The following is an 18,972-nucleotide window of genomic DNA, read 5'->3' on the forward strand; positions in this document are numbered from 1 at the left end:
ATATATACATATATATATGCATGTGTGTGTGTATATATGTATGTGTGTGTGTGTGTCTGTGTATATACATACATTTGGAAAGTATAATTATTTCTTTGAATAGATTGTCTATCCCTACATCTTTCTCTACACCCTTTTAAATCACTCTTAGACTTGCCCTTTTGTGGCTATTTTCTGTATCTTTTAAGCACAGTTCTTTTTCTTTTTTCTCCTCTATATTTTCAATAGCCTGGATTTAAGCTAACAAATTCTTTTTTTCTTCTTCTTCTTTTTTTGAGATGGAGTCTTGCTCAGTCACCCAGGCTGGAGTGCGGTGGCGCGATCTCGGCTCACTGCAAGCTCCACCTCCCAGGTTCATGCCATTCTCCTGCCTCAGCCTCCCAAGTAGCTGGGACTACAGGTGCCCGCCACTACGCCCAGCTAGTTTTTTTGTATTTTTAGTAGAGTCGGAGTTTCACCGTGTTAGCCAGGATGGTCTCGATCTCCTGACCTCATGATCCGCCCGTCTAGGCCTCCCAAAGTGCTGGGATTACAGGCGTGAGCCACCGCGCCTGGCCACTAACAAATTCTTCTGCTTATTCAATTATGCTGTTGTTATATTCCAAAGTATTTTTCAGTTCATCCATTGTCTTTTTCAGCTCTAGGATTTCGTTTTTTTTTTTTTTTTTTGGTAATTTTTTTAATCTCTGTTAAATTTCTCTGCTAAAATTCTGAATTCTTCATGTTTTCTTGACATTTTTTTTTTTTTTTTTTTTTTTGAGACGGAGTCTCGCTGTGTCTCCCAGGCTGGAGTGCAGTGGCCGGATCTCAGCTCACTGCAAGCTCCGCCTCCCGGGTTCACACCATTCTCCCGCCTCAGCCTCCCAAGTAGCTGAGACTACAGGCGCCCGCCACCACGCCCGGCTAGTTTTTTGTATTTTTAGTAGAGACGGGGTTTCACCATGTTAGCCAGGATAGTCTCGATCTCCTGACCTCGTGATCCACCCGCCTCGGCCTCCCAAAGTGCTGGGATTACAGGCTTGAGCCACCGCGCCCAGCCTGTTTTCTTGACATTCTTTGAGCTTCTTCAAGACAGATATTTTGAATTCCCTGTCTGAAAGATATTCCCTGTCTGATAGATCTCTATCACTCCAGGGTTGGTCACTGGGCAGCTTATTTAGTCCATTTGATGAGATCACATTTTCCTGAATGTTCTCAATACTTGTGGATATTTGTATATGACTGAACACTGAAGAGTTTATTTATTCCAGTCTTCACAGTCTGGCTTTGCTTGTACCCGTTCTTCTTCAGAGGGCCTTCCAAGAATTCAAAGGGTACTGAGTGCTGAGTTGCCTAAGCTGTAGTCACTGCAGCCATTTCAGCACTAGAGGGTACCATAATCCCAAGTATGCAATAAATCTTGCAGACTCCTAGATACCCAGACTAGATACATGTGGGAAAGAGAAGAAAATGTTCTTCTCTTCTCTCATTCCCCCAAGTATAAGAAGTCTCTCTCTATATACCAGGCTGCCTGTAATTGGGGGAGAGGTGACAGGGACTCTGTGTTCATCACAGCTGGCATCACAGTAATGCTAATCTAAACCCATGGACTCTACGACCAGCACAGGACTGGAGTTGGGGGAGGGGTATGGCACACTCCCTTGGCTGCTACAGCTGGTGTCATACTGGGTCACATGCACCTAAAGTCCACAGCCTTAGAGACCACTGCAGCACCAGGGCTTGCCCAAGGACTGCAGTCCTTGTGACCTAATTGCCACTCAAACTTATTCTGGGCCCCAGGCCACTTCAGTCAGCTGTTGGTGGTGCCAGCTGAGACTCAGGTTCGTTTCACGGAGGTTGAGGATTTGCTTCTGGCCCCAGGCTGGTCTAAATGCTCTCTCCATGGGCACAAGTAGAATTGTGCCGTGTTGTGTTCTTCCATGCCTGGGCAGCACCGGTTCCAATGCAAAGTCCCACACACACTTCACGCTCTCTTCTATAAGCACACAGATTTTTCTTTGCATGTTGGTCTGCCAAGGGATGGGGAAGGGGTGGTTTGGGCAATGCAAGACCACCTTTCCTACCCACTTCAATGCCTTTCTTCTTGACATTATGTGAAAATCAGGTACTCTGATAACTCATCCAGTTTTCTGGTTCTTATGAATGTGCTTTCTTGCATGAGTAGTTGTTCAGCTGGTGTTCCTGTTAGGAGAAAATTGATGAAGGTTTCTCTTTGGCCTTCTTGCTCCACTCTGATTTTTCTTTTTCTAGATTTTTACATAAATTGAATGATACTACATGCAATCATCTGCATCTGGCTTCTTTCACTGAGCTTAAGGCTTTTGAGATTCGTCCATATTATGTATAGACATCCTTTTATATTGCTGGATAGTGTTCCACTTCATAGAGATGCTACAATCGATTGCTGCCATGGACATTATTGTGTATACCCAAAATTTATACGCTGAAATCCTAATCCCGTAGTACTTTGAAATGTGATGTATTTGGAGGTAGGACTTTAAAGAGGTAATTAAGTTGAAATCAGTCCATTAGGTTGGACCCTAATCTGACCAGTGCCCTTATAAGAAATTAAGACACACAGACACCAGGGGTACACATGCATAGAGTGATGGCCTTGTGAAGAGACAAAGAGGGCAGCCATGTGCAAGCCAAGGAGAGTGGCCTCAGAGAAATCCAACACTGCCAGCATCTTAATCTTGGACTTTAGAATTGTTAGAAAATTAATTTCTGTTTGAGCCACCCAGTCTGTGGTATTTTGTTATGGCAGCCCTAGAAAATTAATACAATTACTCATTCACCTATGGATGGTCATTTGAGAATTTTTTTAAAATGTTCTAGTTATTGGTTAGATGTGAAGTTTCCACACCTTCTCCCCACAAAGTCAAGGCACATTACCCTCCTGGTACATCATCTTCACCAACCAGGAAACTCCACCAAGCCTCTGCATCAAGAGTTCTAAGTTGGTAGGGAGGAACGAGGAGGGGGTATCTCATTTTGTAGCTGTGATTAAATCACAACCACATGGCTGACTTCAATCTCTAGTTCCTTTCCTCTCCCCAAAGGTCAATCTGGCTCAAAGTTTCAACCCTCTTATTACATGGTTGGTCTTTCTGATGAAGAGCCCCCATTCTGAACCTTTCTAGGAGTCTAAAATGAATCACTTCGTTAGTAAAAAATACACTCCTCTCACTCAAAGAATTACAAGATTTTTGTAGCACTAAGCCTGGGACAAAGATCCAGATATATTTATTATTACACCACAGCTTGTATTTAATATAATAGATTAATAGATTTTCTATTGTTAAACCAACTTTAAAATCCTAGCAAATCTCGAGGCTGGGTGCGGTGGCTCACGCCTGTAATCCCAGCACTTTGGGAGGCCGAGGCAGGCAGATGATGAGGTCAAGAGATCAAGACCATCCTGCAACACGGTGAAACCTTGTCTCTACTAAAAATACAAAAATTAGCTGGGCATGGTGGTGTGCACCTGTAATCCCGGCTACTCAGGATCACGAGGCAGGAGAATTGCTTGAACCCAGGAGGCGGAGTTTGCAGTGAGCTGATTTAACGCCACTGCCCTCCAGCCTGGCAACAGAGCGAGACTCCGTCTCAATAAAAAGAAAAAAAAATCCTAACAACTTTCACTAGAATATGACTTATTCTTTCTCTCTAAGAGATATATAGATATACAGATATAGATATATGTATTAAATATCTTTAGTAGAGGATTTTTCAGATCTCTTGAGTGAGCCTGGTCAGTTGGTATCTTTCAATGGATTTTTGTTTTCCGAGTTTCAACTTACTGAGAAAGGATTGTTTAAAACAATCACACATCCATTATATGTTTCAAGGTTATCTAGTATTATACTATGTTTCATTGCTCATATCTGTAATATGTGATTTATGTTTTTTCTTTCTGATTAAATAAAGGAGACACCTTGAATAAATTATTAAAATTTACAGACCTTACACTATATCAGAAAGAAAAAACATGGGTCCATAGATTTTCTCAAAAAAGAAAAAACTAAATAAGGTTACTGTGAAAATTAATTCTGAGGCCCTAATACAAAGATGGAGAGCTCAGACAGAGCCCAAAAGTCATCCTGTGTTAAGGAGACATAGCTAAGAGTCTGGGTTTGCCAAGGTAGCTGGAGTCTATAGAGCAGAGTACACGAGAGAAAAAACTTCAGAGATATAGAGGGCCATCCTCAAGTATTCAGCTGAGTATAATCTGTGTTTGCATATAGTAAAAGACCAGACAATGGGTAAAGAACCACATGAGGCCGGGCGCGGTGGCTCAAGCCTGTAATCCCAGCACTTTGGGAGGCCGAGACGGGTGGATCACGAGGTCAGGAGATCGAAACCATCCTGGCTAACACGGTGAAACCCCGTCTCTACTAAAAAATACGAAAAACCGCCGGGCGAGGTGGCGGGCGCCTGTAGTCCCAGCTACTCGGGAGGCTGAGGCAGGAGAATGGCGTAAACCCGGGAGGCAGAGCTTGCAGTGAGCCAAGATCGCGCCACTGCACTCCAGGCTGGGTGACAAAGTGAGACCCCGTCTCAGGAAAAAAAAAAAAGACCCACATGAAAGGATTATACGGGAAGCAATTCCCAAGGCTTATACAGAAAACATGATAGTTCTCATTCCAACCAGCTTGAGTAAAAACCCTCATAATTCATGAAGCATTAGGTAGAGAATATAGGAAGGTTGTGTCTCAGTAATGGGAGAGGAATTTGTCTTAAAATGTATGCTGCAATAGTCTCATGGAGAAATGCTTAGAATCAAGACCCCCCCAAAAGATCATATTGTTTCCAAGTAACTTAACCATGTAACAGAAAAAAAAAAATCAAGAATATCTATAGAAATTAAAAAAAAAAAAAAATCAGTACCTAAAATTCAGTGTCCAATCAAAATTAAACCATGTTAACAGTATCAGACAAGGGAGATTTTAGAGGAAAGAATATTACCAGAGATTAAGAGGATCACAATGATAAAGTGGTCAACACATCAAGTGGACATAACATAGGAAATATTTATTTACCTAATAAAAAGATATCAAAATATGTGAAGCAAAATCTGACAGAACTGCAGAGAAGTAAATCCAATTTAATATTCAGAAATGTCAACAATCCTCTTAAAATAATTGCTAGAACCAAAACAAAACCACAGAATGTCAATAAAGATATAAAAAACTTAAATAACACTATCAACCATTTTTACCAGATCAACACTTGTAGAACCCCTTCATCAAACGAGAATACAGTATACATTTCAAGTGAACATGTAACTCATACCAAGATAGCCCATATTCTGGGCCACAAAGCAAATCTCAATAAATGTAAACAATTCAAGTCTTAATGTACTCTGACCACAATGGAATTATTGCAGAAATTACCAGAAAGATAAGCAAAATCCCCAAATATTTAGAAATTAACATACATTTAAAAAAAGCGTGTGTCAAGAATTTTTTTAACTGGAAAACATCCTAAACTCAACTAAAATGAAACCACATTGGCCGGGCACAATGGCTCACGCCTGTAATTCCAGCACTTTGGGAGGCCAAGGCAGATGGATCACGAGGTCAGGAGATCGAGACCACCCTGGCTAACACAGTGAAACCCCGTCTCTACTAAAAATACAAAAAATTAGCCGGGCATGGTGGTAGCCGCCTGTAGTCCCAGCTACTTGGGAGGCTGAGGGAGAAGAATGGCGTGAACCTGGGAGGAGCAGCTTGCAGTCAGCCAAGATTGTGCCACTGCACTGCAACCTGGATGACAGAGTGAGACATTGTCCCCCCCCCAAAAAAAAAATGAAACCACATCAAGCTTGATGGGAGGTAATTAAAGCAGTTCTTAGATAGATTTTTAACATTAACATTTTCCCCCCATATTAGGGGAAAAAAACCCAAAGGTTTGAAACGAAGGACCTCAGCTTCCATGTCAAAAAGTAGCAAAAGAAATGAAATCCAATAAAAGCAGAAGGCATTAGTAAAAGTCAAAATGGAAAAAAAAATCAGAAAACAGAAAATTCAATAATACCAAGTACTTTAAAGATCAATAAAACTGTAAAATTGATAAATCTCTACCCAAACCAATCAAGGTTAAAAGAGAAATACAGACATTACCAGTATCAGGAATAGAAGAGGTAGCACCACTACAAATTCTACAAGTATGAAAATAATATTTTGAAAAATTTGAGTACTTAAATGAAACAGACAAACTCCGTGAAAGACACAAACCATCAAAGCTCACTCTAGAGATGGATGGATGGAGAGACAGATGGACAGACAGACAGATGTATATATAACTAGTATAGCCCTCCATCTACCATGGAAATCAAACTTGTAGTTAGATGCTGTCCTACAAAACACACTTCAGGCCCAGAGAGACAGACAGACAACACACACACATAGATAGATGGATGTATATGTAACTTGTACAGCCCTCTGTCTACCACGGAAGTCAAACTTGTAGTTAGAAACTTTCCTACAAAATAAACTCGAGACCCAGACAGCTTCCTTGGTGAATTCTACCAAACATTTAAGGAAGAAATAATACCAGTTATTCACAAACTCTTCCAGAAAATTGAAGAGCAGGAATACTTCCCAACTTACTCTATAAAAAGCTGGCATTATGCTGATACCAAAGCCAAACCTGGGCAAGATATAAAATTAGAAACAAAAAAAAGCAAGCAAGTAAGCAGGAAAGAAAATTAGAGACAAATATCACTCATGAACATTGGTGCAAAACTTGTTACAAAAAAAAAACAAACACAAAATAGCAAATCAAATTCAACAATATACTAAATGACTAATACATCATGACCAAATGAGAATTATTCCAGAAATGCAAGGTTGGCTTAACATTTAAAAAATTAGTCAATGTAATTCACATTAAACAACTAAAACAGAAAAAGAAAAAAAAAACCACATAGGATTATGGTCACCAGAGTCCAAGAAAATGCCCCACAAATCCCTATTTTCACCTTTGTGTAGTTCTCTTCCACTTTTAACCAGGATTAGCTAGGGTTACTTATGAAATATAGCAGAAATAATGGCTCATCACTTTCAGTTTAAGGTAATGACAGATACTGTGGCTTTGTTCTTGTGTGAGTTCTCTCCTCCATCACTTGCTTTGGAACTACTTCTCTACAATGGAATACTCTTAGCAAAGTACAAATGAAAAGGAATGAACTATGAAACAGAACACCACCATGAACCATAATTTCAGAGTTTAAGAAGCCAAAAACATTAGAATACATATTAAATTACTGCATCTCTGTAGGAAATACAAACCAATCTACAGTGACAAAAGATCAATGGTTGCCTGGGGATGGGTGAAGGAAAGGAAGAAAATATAAAAGGAATCAGGAAACTTTTGGTTTGAGAAGTACCAACATGTATCAAAACTTATCAAATGGTACACTATAAATACGTGCAGTTTATTGCAAAAATGTTTACACTGACTTCTGGACAGTAACCTTAGCCATAAGAGACACAGGTATGGGAGTATTTCTGTAAACCCTCATAATGGAGCCAAAGTAATGGAAACACATGTGGATGCACCTTTAGAAGGGTCATATTCCCTATAGTTTGCTGCAGTTTTCTCAATCCCTTATTAATCTGGGTCTCTGCACCAACTATGATTCCTACCTGGGCCTTCTGGAGGACAGCCAGCATCAACTGCTTACTGAAAAAGACTTCAGAGATCTTGGCATGTCCCATGAGTTCAAATTCTCCTCAAGAAGCCTTGGGAATATGAAGTATCCTCTGGGAACAAGGGACCTAATTCGTGTTGCTCCCAGACGCACTAGAGATTATTACAACAAATGCCCACTGCTTAGGGTGACCTCAATTACACAAAAAATCTTAACATATAGACCAAAAGATTAGGGCTGCAAAGACTGGCATTATTTCCTAGGAGAGCTTAAGCAGTCAAGTAACTTAGCTTGACACTAGAGTAAGAGCTAGTCTTTGCCATTCTATCACCTCAGAGATACAGACAGTTGGAGCTCTCACAAAAGCTGTTCATCCCTTCATACTGGCTTAGCCCAATTCTGTTCTCAACCCAACCCACAAAGCGAACAGAATCCCCAAGATTTAAGATAGTCTAAAAATTAAGGCATTTGTTGCAAAACCGGAATAGGAGGCAGCCAATTTCAGTTCAGGTGTCTTGGAGGCTGGAAAAATCCATTGCAAGTGCCATGTGAGATCAACTATATCCATGAAGGGAAACCTCTGCCAGTGGTCAGAACAAAGCTCCCATCTTTCTGGCTAAAACTGGGTCACGCTCATGCTTAAACCAGTTGTGGGGCAGAAAAAAGTGAGAATCCTTCATGGCCTCAGGCTACTGATGATTCCCTCCAGGAAAGGGAGAAGTACAGAGGTCTTTTGAAGCACATTGGGGTTACTTTTGCACAAAGCAGGACTTTTCCAGCACAAAGACAGATGGCTTCTATCAGAGGCACTGCCTTGACAACATTCCAGCAAGGGTCTAGAAAATTCAGCATACCTCCAGAAGGCTTCCCATATAGCTGGCACTCAGAAGAACCTCCCCAGGGTGAGTGAGTGTATCAAGTTCTACTTCTGGCTGCTGGCTACACATAAAGGCTACTCTTGGAGCTTCTCTCTGGTGTCAGTTATTATGTTGAACAAGGAAATGGAATTATCTATCTCCCATCCTAAGGCCTTTCTCCACTGTGAATTTTCCAGTGGCGGATGAGGGAAGCCCTCTGCCTGAAGGCCTTCCCACATTCACTGCACTTATATGGCCTTTCTCCAGTGTGAATTCTATGATGCTGAACAAGTACATGTTTGTGGCTAAAGGCTTTTCCACACTCACTGCACACATAAGGCTTTTCACCATTATGAACTCTTTGGTGTGCAATAAGGTCAGAGCTTTGGCTAAAGAACTTCCCACATGCAATGCACTCATAAGGCCTTGCTCCAGTATGAACACTCCAATGTTTAATGAGTCTGTATTTGTGACCAAAGTATTTTCCACATTCACTGCACTCATACGGCCTTTCTCCAGTATGGATACTCTCATGCTGAACAAGTGTAGATTTGTGGCTATAGGCTTTCCCACATTCACTGCACTTGTAAGGCCTTGCTCCAGTGTGTACTCTTTGATGTACAATAAGGTTAGAGCTGTGATTAAAAACTTTCCCACATATGCCACACTCATAAGGCATTTCTCCAGTGTGGATTCTCTGGTGCTGAGCAAGTATGGGTTTGCGGCTAAAGGTTTTCCCACATTCACCACACTCATAAGGCCTTTCTCCAGTGTGGACTCTCTGGTGTTGAACGAGTGAGTCTTTGCGGCTGAAGGTTTTCCCACATTCGCTGCACTTGTAATGCCTTTTTCCACAGTGAGAGGCCTCCTCGCACTTGGTGTTGCTGTGTGGCTTCCACTCATTGTGAGGGGCATGGTGCTGGAAAATGCTTGAGCTGGCTAGGAAGTCCTTACAAGCCTCCCCTGTCACAAAAGACATCTCTGATGATTGGACAGTGCAGTTGTTCACAAGAAAGGCCCTGCTCTTATCCCTTCTAAAGGGTTTCTCTCCACTGTGCTGCTTCTGGTGCTGGTGAAGGTTTGCACTGAACCAGAACTGTTTCCCACACAGCACACACATGTACGGTTTCTGCCCTGGGTGTGTTTCCTGGTGCTCAGCCAAGTGCAAAATGTCTTTTAAGACCAGGCCACATGTCCCACAGGGGTAAGCCTTCTGAGTAGAAGGACCTCCCTTGGGAATCCTGATCTGTGACAGTCCTATAGAAAAGCTCTGCTCAAAAGGTATCTCTTCATCCTCCATTCCATGCCAACAACCTGAAAGCAGAGAAATGCTGGTGAAGTACAAATTGACACAGGTGGAAGAGAGGAAGCCTCACTACAAATATGTGTCTAATGCAACTAAGACCAAGGTCATAGGACTGTTGTTAGGACAAGGGTCCAAACTCAAGTTCAGCAAATGTGTACTATACAGTAGTTGGCATCTAAATGTCATAGAATGGAGAAGGCCTCAACTGGGAGAGGACAAAGATGTGGGGTACAGCACGAAAAAGAGGCAGGTCTCAAAGTCATTCACAATCAGATTTTCTTGGCTGCTGGGGACAGGTGAGAGTGGTGCAGAAGGTTATGGTCCACACCAAAGAAAATCAAATTGCTACTCAGTAGTTGGTGTTTAAGGACTATTTGGGCTACACATCTCATGAAACACTAAGTACAGGCCAATGTTGGAAGGCACTGTAGAACAAGCCATGGAGAGGAACAGGTGAGACATGGAGGGAGAGGTATGGAACATCCAGAGGCCAAAGGCCAGAGTATGAAAGGCAAGTGTATAAATGAGAAAGTAGATAAAAATGAAGTATGGCCCAGTGGCTTTAGCACTAATACAACTGTAGACACAAAGAGGCTATGGAACAATATGAACCCAGCCCTGACATCACACTTTTCCCCAGTTCCCACTCACCAGGGCCACTCCCACCTAGAGTCTCTGTGGCAACAGGTAGGGTCATGTCCACCCAGTCAGGTACCCAGGGCTCACTACCCATCACCAGTGAGGCAACTATGTGGGACATGAAAGATGTATGTCCTAAGGGAAAGATAGAACAGCACTGGTCTGGGTAACCTAAATAGAAAACTAAACATTATTAAAATAATCTCAGAGTAGGGTCTTGCAGGAATAGCGCAGTGGTCCTAGCAAGTAGCGACCATAATGGTCCCTACAATTCGTGGCATAGGCAGGCCACAGGAAATGTCAGCTAAAGGAAGAGCAGAGTCCCAGGCACAGAGGTGTCATGGATACAGACAGAGGCATTCAGACAGGGAAAGGACAAGATGGATATGACCCACTGGGCTGAAAATACAATGCATAACTCCTGAATCCATCCCTGCAAGGCTCTGAGACAGCAAGTGCTGGGAATGCTCAGAAGGAGGAGGCAGGAGTGCACACAGCCCAAGCCCAGCACTCACAGAACCTACTCCAGGAACTAAGAAATGAGGCAGTGTCCATGGCTCTGATGTAGGAAGGACAAGGATGCCCTGAAAAAAAGGGGAAGGGCAGGGCCCAGTCCAAATCACTGGGGTGGATGTGACGGCCTTACCCAGAGAGGCCATAAGTGCAAAGTTCTCCAGCATCACATCACGGTACAGGAGCCTCTGAGCCTCATCAAGGAGCACCCACTCCTCCTGGGAGAAGTACACGAACACGTCCTCAAAGTTCACCTGCCCCTGCCACAATTGGGAGAGCCAAGTCCATGAGCAGCATCTCTCCCAAGAACCCCCATCCATGCCCCCACACATCTCCCTCCTGTATACCCTCCTACCTAACTTCTCAGCTCAAGAAATATCAGGACCAGGTGTCATTGGTGTCTTCTCTCTCCTCATGGTCCCAATGATCACTGTCTACCCATAGCAACCACAGGCAGGTGAAGAAGTTGTTACCCTCTAAGCTCTGTGCCTAGCATACAGGGCCTCACCCTTCTGTAAGCAAATTCCTCTGGGGTCACTAACATCATGCTTACCAGACAACCAAAGATGGGCTTGCCTTTCTCCTTTAAGCCCAGAGGTCATCAGTCTACACTTCTTTCCATATGTACATCACTCTTTGGATCACAGTTATCTCACAACTCTGGCTCTCCACCATCATTTTCCTGGCTCACTAAATGCACTACCACTGTGAAATGAATATTCTCTTTTAACTCCCAATCTACATAATTAATCATCTGTAAGCCATTTCAGGATGATTCCCGCCCCTTTGCTCTTGGTTCCCACCAGACATGACAGAGACCTACAATTTCTTGAAAACTCCCATCTCAGTCTCACCTCTAAGTATTTGCACAGGCTGGTTCCTGTGCCTGGAACAACCTTCCAACCTTATTCCAATGGTTGGCAGAAATGGAAACCCCTCCATAAAACCCCTGGCCCGGAGTCAGGACCCTGGGCTTGGGGCTTCTCCAGAGTCCTCAGACCCAAGAAACTGGAGAGTAGCAGGAGAGTGTTCTATATAACACCACAATGCTGGACAGCGTGTTGGGTGGGGGTGGGATCGGTGAGAGCATGGACATTCTCCCCTCACCTGTATAGGGTCCATAATTACTTCTGAGTTCATGGGAACCTGTGGGGAAGAGGGAGACTGTGAGAGCCAAGCAATCTTGAGGGAACCCCAACGGCTCAACCCCATCCCATATTCCTACCCTGTTACAATGTGCCTGGGAGTTGAATGTCTGCCCTCTGTGCCTCCATCTTCAAGGATGCCTCTTAACTGTGTTACCTCGGAACAGTGCTCATTATCTGCCCCCATGGCCAACAAGAGTCTGCCCTCCATGAGCAGTCTATAGAATACTTTTTAAACCCTCGAATTCTGGCTCTCCTCTGTTCAGAACCTTCCATGGCTCCCATCACCCTCAGAATAGGGACCCAGATGCTCAGGATGATATTCCAGGTGCGATCACTTATAAAGCACTCTGATCCTTTCAGACACCAAAGGCCCAGTTTTCCCCAATGCTCCAGCTGTGAACCATCTCCGACTCTTTGCATACACTGGTCTCTCTGCCTGGAACGTCCTTCAACTCTTGCTGTCAAAATGGGTCCCAAGCACGAGCGCTCCCACTGTTCTAGATTCAGGGGCCTGAGCTGCAGTAACCCGAGGAGCGGTTTATTCGAAGCTTTCGGAGTCAGAGATGGGGGTCAGCGCGCAGACTCGCAGACGCAGCACCCACCTGTGCCGGGCCCATCGGCTCAGCCGCCGCCATCAGGCCTGTGGACTACGGAAGGGTGGCGACAAGTGCAGGAACCTGGGATCAGCCGTCCAGGGCCCAGTCCAGCGGTTAGGTCACTCGGGCAGCGCCACTGTCGAGCCTCACGCCCACCTCTCTTCAGGGAAGAAGACACTCTCTCACGTTTTCCCTTTTCTGTCACCTCAGGTCTGACATTGCGTTCCGGAGACTAAACCAGTGGATTAATGGAAGAGCAAACAAAATGTCCACCCGAGGATGGTGGAGGAAGTCCCGCCCTGACGTTTTCCTCACCAACGGAAACGCCTATTTCCTGGGCTTTCATTGGCCCAGAGCCGCCATGTTTTCTGGGTAATGTAGTTCCCACGGCACCAATACTAGTAAGCGGCGTCTCGCGTCACTTCCAGGTCAAAAGCCCAGAGAAGACCGCCAGGGGAGCCTGGAAATGGTGTCCCTTGTTCTCCAAGGCCCAGACGGAGCTTAGCATCCTGTTGAAGGAGCCATTTCTGTATTTCTGGTGAACGTAGTCTGTGACATCAAAGAAATGTTTAGAGACATGATTTCAGGGTTCCTTACGCAGAGAATGCTCATCAAAAAATAAAATGGACACACCATACACTAACGTCACCCAGATTTCTATAGCTGGAAGTTAACAAATATTGTTTGCAAATGCTTGTAGCCTGAAGCTCCAGAGTTAGTTTGGCGAGCCTCAGCATTTTCTGTCAGGCACCAGAAAGAAAAGACTCAGACACCACCACCATGTGGAACATGGAGTGGGGATGTTAGGTGGCCTTGAAGAAAGTGAATAATGCTTCTGTCTCTGGTTACCTCAGGGAATATTTCTCCTACTTATACAGCAGTGATTGTGTCAGACCCAACAAGTAATACTCTTGTTCAAGATAGTATGTCATACTCCATATACAGAGATGTATTAAATATTTTAAGTGTTTTACAAGTATCTGAAAAGACAGAATTCATCAAATGTCATATGGCAATGAAAAGGGCAACAAGAACACTTTCTGTAAAGAAGAAGTAACCACCAAACTAGATTTCTATACACAACACAATGTCTTTTATGAAAGTGTGATATAAAACTATTTGAAACCAAAAACAATAAATGTAATGGAAATACATTTACACAGAAAATACTTTTTAACTAGATTCAATGGGAATGGATGTAGTGGGACAACACATAATTAAGGGTTGACATAATTTTTTTTATCAATAGTTGTGTGTAGTAAACAACAGTCTAGCATTCTACCTACCTGTGAGGAATTGGCTTTATATTTGGAAATGGAAGAGCAGTGGGAACATGGAGCAGAAAAGGATGAAGGAGAGAAATTGAGGGGGAGGTGGTTTATGGGTTTGCCACCTATTGTTGTGCCTGTACACCAATGTTGGGTCCTTGAGGAAGGAAAGAGCACAAATTCGCATGGGGTGAAGGATGAAAGTAAATCCTTGGGCTCCCCTACTCTGTCATCACCTACCTCCAGAATTCAGAGCCTTTTCTTATTATCATACGTCAGGCATTGCTTCGCCACCATTAGTTTTAATATTGGGTGTCCCTTTGTCAAGGGAAATTTGGGCATGTATACGTGGCTCTGCCCAGAGAAACCTCTTTATTGTGGCTCTGAAGATCCTCTGAAAGTCCTTCAAAAGAAGGAAAGATTGGAAATCCAGGCCCATCTCCAATAACAGCAGCTTCAGGATGAGTCCGAGAGAAGTTCTCAAGCCTAATTTCTCCTCCATCTCCTATTCCGTTACCTCCATCTCCATCATCATCTCCATCTCCATCATCATCTCCATCTCCATCATTATCTGTCATCTCCAATTTATGCTCCAATTTATGCCCACTTCGTCCAAGTTTGGAGCCATGGGAACTACATTGTCCAAAAGGCGCCACGCCGGGAGGCGGAGATCCTTTTATTGGCCAATAAAAAGAGGCCTGCTCGAGCGTGCGGCGCGCAATGGGCGGGATTTCCGGCGTCTCTCTTTGGCGTTCACGTTCGGGACTCTCAGGTGAACTGAGCCTGCGGAAAGCTGGTGGTGGGTTGAGGCGACCAGCGCCGGAAGGGGCCGTGGCGACGTGCTCTGTTCTCGCCGCTCAGAGGCGGGTCTGAGGCTCTGTGGCGGCGCCCAGGGTCGCCCTACCCGCTCTACCCATAGGCTCGGATGGCGGCGGCCGCGCTGAGGGACCCGACTCAGGTGAGCGCCGCGTCCTCCCGGCCTCCCCCGAATCCTAAAGCCCTGTGAGGGCCGCCTGCTCAGGTCCCCGGGTGCAGAACTGTGGGGCGTTCGTGGGCGGGGTCCCGTTTCTGACACGCAGTGTGATGGGGTGGGAATGGAGGGCAAGGGGTCCGGCTCGCAAAGATGTAAGGCGCGCTCAGCGAGTCCCGAACCTGAGGCCTCCGGGTGTCCATAGTAGGCAGCTTGGGAAGGGACCAGTCGCGTGTGGCGCGACAGCCCGAGGAGCTGCGCTTTCATCCTGAGGGCGCCACAGTGGCCGCGGAGGGCTGGAGACAGAAGAGTGACACGATCTGTTTCTCTAAGTTTGCCAAAGGCCTCTCAAGGCAAAACACAGTGGGGTGGGGGTGAGGCGGGTGAGGACAGACCTGTGAGTAGGTAAATTCAGTAGACTGGTGGAGAATCTACTGGGACTGGGCCATAGAGGAGGGGAAGTGATCAGATCTTGGATGGATTTCAAAAACTGAACAGACAGGAATTCCTGCTGCGTCACATGTGACTATGAAAGAAAGTAGGGAATGAAGAGCCATTCTGGATTTCTATTTGCATTTTTGTTTGTTTGTTCCTGAATATCAGGAAGGATGGAGATTGGGAAGGCTGTGCAGGGAGTAGGTTTTGGTCATGGTGATCCTGAGATGACCCAGAATGGAGGTGTCGTGTCCACATGGGCAGCTTGCTCACTCACATCTGGAGGTTTGGGGAGGGATCTGGGCTGGAGATATCCAAGAGGTGGTGGGTAGAGGCCTGGACTAGGGTAAGGCGTGGGACTCCTATTTAGGAGGGAGAATCTTAAGGTTTCCTTTCAGATGCGCCCTAAGGTGAGAGAAGGGAGAGATGGCCCTGTAGGACGGGGCTGCCTCTATAGCATGGAGTTTTGCGGTCTGAAGTGGTTCTGTCTGGTGCCTGCAGGAATGGAGGGTTATAGAGTATGAAGATCCAGGACTGGATGGAGACTGCAGTGTTGGGTAGTATATAGGTTTGCCACTCCAGGCTCAGCAGTTCCTCATGTCCAGTCCATGTGGAGAAAAGAAAAAATCAGCCAGGCTGGTGGAGCAGCCCCTTTGGTGCCTAAGTTTCCCTAGCCATCAGCACAGGAGGGATGATCAACTGTTCCCGTAGAAGGGCTCTCAGCAGGATTGCCTTCAGGGGAGTATATAGCAGGCAGCCAGGTTGCCAAAAGGAATGGTGTCCACTCAGGTTTCTCAGACCCAGGTCCCAGTTTATTAATTTGTGAATTTATGAGGTACGTACTTATTTAAGCACTAATTGATCATAGTTCATATACACACAGAACCAAATAAAACCACACGGATTTATTAAGTTAAACTGATGTAAGCACTTCATAATTGATTGTAAACTTAATATACTGGAAAGTATTTGATTAAAACACCCTAAGTATCACATTCTTAATTTAAAAGTAAGTTTAAGAAACCTGTATTTTCTTTTCTTTTCTTTTTTTTTTTGAGACAGAGTTTCGCTTTTGTTGCCCAGGCTAAACTGCAATGGTGCAGTCTCTGCTCACTGCAACCTCTGCCTGCCAGGTTCAAGAGATTCCCCTGCCTCTGCCTCCTGAGTAGCTGGGATTACAGGCATGCACCACCACACCCAGCTAATTTTTATGTTTTTAGTAGAGACGAGGTTTCGCCATGTTAGCCAGGCTGGTCTCAAACTCCTGATCTTAGGTGATACACCCACCTCGACCTCCCAAAGTGTTGGGATTACAGGCTTGAGCCACTGCGCCTAGCCAGAAACCCATATTTTCAAAACCTACCAGTTTATTTGCACTGAAAATGTTTACAGAAGCATTAATTATGTGTACAGTAGGAGTTGATACTTAGTCCTAGACACATAAGAATGAGTTTGATACAAACAATAGTCCTATTGAGTGAATACCATTATTATTGCCATGTTGCAGATGGCAACACCAAGGCACAGGGAAGTTGAGCATTTTTGCAAGGGCACACAACAGGTAAGAGGCATCACTAAGAACCAAAGCCCAGATTGTAGATACTCAGGCACACCTGACTCCAGGCTAGATGAGGGGGTTTGGATGATCCTTTGGCAACATCACTATCTGGTTCTCATTGCCTTGATTTTCCATAGGTTCTTGTGATTGCAGAGTTACTTACATACCATAAGGAGGTAAGTGGAGGATGTCTCAGGTCCTCACCCTGCTCAACTCCTACCTACATGGTCTTCAGAATTATGGTGTCTTGAGGCTTGCTATTCTCCCTATCCTTCCAATTGAGTTCCCTGGAAGATAGACACACAAAGTTAGGGCCCTGAGTCCAGACCATATTATTATTATTATTATTTTCTTTTGAGACAGAGTTTTGCTCTTGTTGCCCAGGCTAGAGTGCAAAGGCACGATCTCGGCTCACTGCAACCTCTGGCTTCCAGCTTCAAGCCATTCTTCTGTCTGAGCCTCCTGAGTAGCTGGGATTACAGGCATGCATCGCCACACAGGCTAATTTTGTATTTTTGGTAGAGACAGGTTTCTCCACATTGGTTAGGCTGGTCTCAAACTCTCGACCTCAGGTGATCCGCCTGCCTCAGCCTCCCAAAGTGCAGGGATTACAAGCATGAGCCACCATGCCCAGCCCAGGTTATATATTATATGGAGAGGTTCTCATTTCTGACAACCAATGACAGGAGGTTTAGAAGGTTTAGTGATCAACATTAGAAAATACCTGTAGGTAAGGTTGAACTGGGAATGCTTAGGCAACCTTAGATCTCCATTATGTCTGGCGGAAGCATCAGCAGGTATAAGGCAGACCCGAAGTGGTTGAATAAGGAGCCGAGCTGAGGTGTCCAGATATGCGTGCAATTCCAAGTAGCTGAAGATAAAGCAAGAAAAAGAGCCAGGTAGGGAGGCCTTCAAAGTGGGACTGAGGGCTGCCCCTGGCAGTCAGTGCCCTTGGAGGTCTGGGATGGCATAGAGTTCTGATTGCATTTGGTAAGTGCCCTCTGGATGCCATGTGTAGACTAGAATATGGTGACACTAGGGGAGGCACATAAGGTGGTGTAGGGGGCACTGAATGTGGTATAGACTATGTGCACATTCTAGTGAGTGTAAACAGATGTCCCTAGGACCTTGTATTGGGGGCTTCAGGGAGAATACTGACACAAATTTAATTGTATTTGGGAAACACAATCTGGGGGATCCAAGGTGAGTTGTGTGGCTAGAGAAGAGTAGGACTCTGCATACCATGCCCAGAGCTGAAATGGACTATATCTGCCTACCTGCCTGTGCTTGCTCAGTGGGAACATGAGGAGAGAGGGGGCATCAGTGGTTCTGGGGCAGGGTCTCTCCTCTGAGATGGGGATTGAGGAAGAGGGTGAGCAGGGGTGGATGTTTAGGGGGATGCCTATATTCCCCAGTAAGGAGGCCACAGATAAACTCAACTCTCTCCATCTTAGCAGGGCTATGTGACCTTTGAGGACGTAGCTGTCTACTTCTCCCAGGAGGAATGGAGATTGCTTGATGAGACTCAGAGGCTCCTCTGCCGCAATGTGATGCTGGAGAACTTTTCACTTCTGGCCTCTCTGGGTAAGTTTCTCACACCCCACCCCAGCATCCTGGGCTGGACTTGGCTCTTCCTCCTTTTCCTAGTGACAGGTCTGTTCTTCCCAAAGCTGAATTGTGGGCACTCATTCCTTCTCCAGTATCCTGAAGTAGCTATTGTAATTGGCCTGGGCTGTGTATACTACCACCTTCTCTCCCCGAGCTGCCCCAGAGCTGTGCAGGAAAGAGTTTGGGGGTCACGAGTCTTGCAGTCAACTTGATGGAACTTAACCCTGGTGGCCTCTCTGTGGCCTGGCCACACTGTGNTAAATATGCACACTGGAGGCAGGATGAGAATTCCTGACAGATTGTCCTTCCTGAGAAGATAGCCCTCTGCCTTGGAGCTCCGGAGAGAGGGAGCCCTGTATTCTTGGCTGCACCAGTCGAATGGAGTTTTCATCTCGCTGAGTTTGGAGTTGGGGGAGG

At 45.0% G+C, this 18,972-nt stretch overlaps 2 protein-coding genes across 6 annotated transcripts; one reads left to right on the forward strand and one right to left on the reverse strand.

Moving 5' to 3' along the window:
• Positions 1-5,013: 5,013 nt before the first annotated feature.
• On the reverse strand, positions 5,014-13,016 carry LOC112612659 (zinc finger protein 772). 5 transcript variants are annotated; one of them, XM_025367448.1, is made up of 5 exons: positions 12,723-13,016; positions 12,080-12,118; positions 11,106-11,232; positions 10,472-10,594; positions 5,014-9,828 (listed from the first exon to the last, which is right to left on the reverse strand). In XM_025367448.1, exons 1-5 carry the CDS (start codon positions 12,753-12,755, stop codon positions 8,681-8,683), a joined length of 1,470 nt encoding a protein of 489 aa, XP_025223233.1. In that variant the 5' UTR covers positions 12,756-13,016; the 3' UTR covers positions 5,014-8,680. The 5 variants fall into 5 exon arrangements, with proteins under 5 accessions (XP_025223233.1, XP_025223234.1, XP_025223236.1 ...); XM_025367449.1 differs by lacking the exon at positions 10,472-10,594; XM_025367451.1 differs by lacking the exons at positions 10,472-10,594; positions 11,106-11,232.
• Positions 13,017-14,700: 1,684 nt separating this feature from the next.
• On the forward strand, positions 14,701-18,767 carry LOC112611955 (zinc finger protein 302-like). The gene is made up of 3 exons (XM_025365909.1): positions 14,701-14,942; positions 17,085-17,123; positions 18,402-18,767. The coding sequence occupies exons 1-3, from the start codon at positions 14,910-14,912 to the stop codon at positions 18,765-18,767; spliced, it is 438 nt and encodes a 145-aa protein (XP_025221694.1). The 5' UTR covers positions 14,701-14,909.
• Positions 18,768-18,972: the final 205 nt, after the last annotated feature.

This window comes from Theropithecus gelada, chromosome 19 (genome assembly GCF_003255815.1).
Source record: "Theropithecus gelada isolate Dixy chromosome 19, Tgel_1.0, whole genome shotgun sequence".
In the NCBI taxonomy this organism is placed as follows: domain Eukaryota; kingdom Metazoa; phylum Chordata; class Mammalia; order Primates; family Cercopithecidae; genus Theropithecus; species Theropithecus gelada.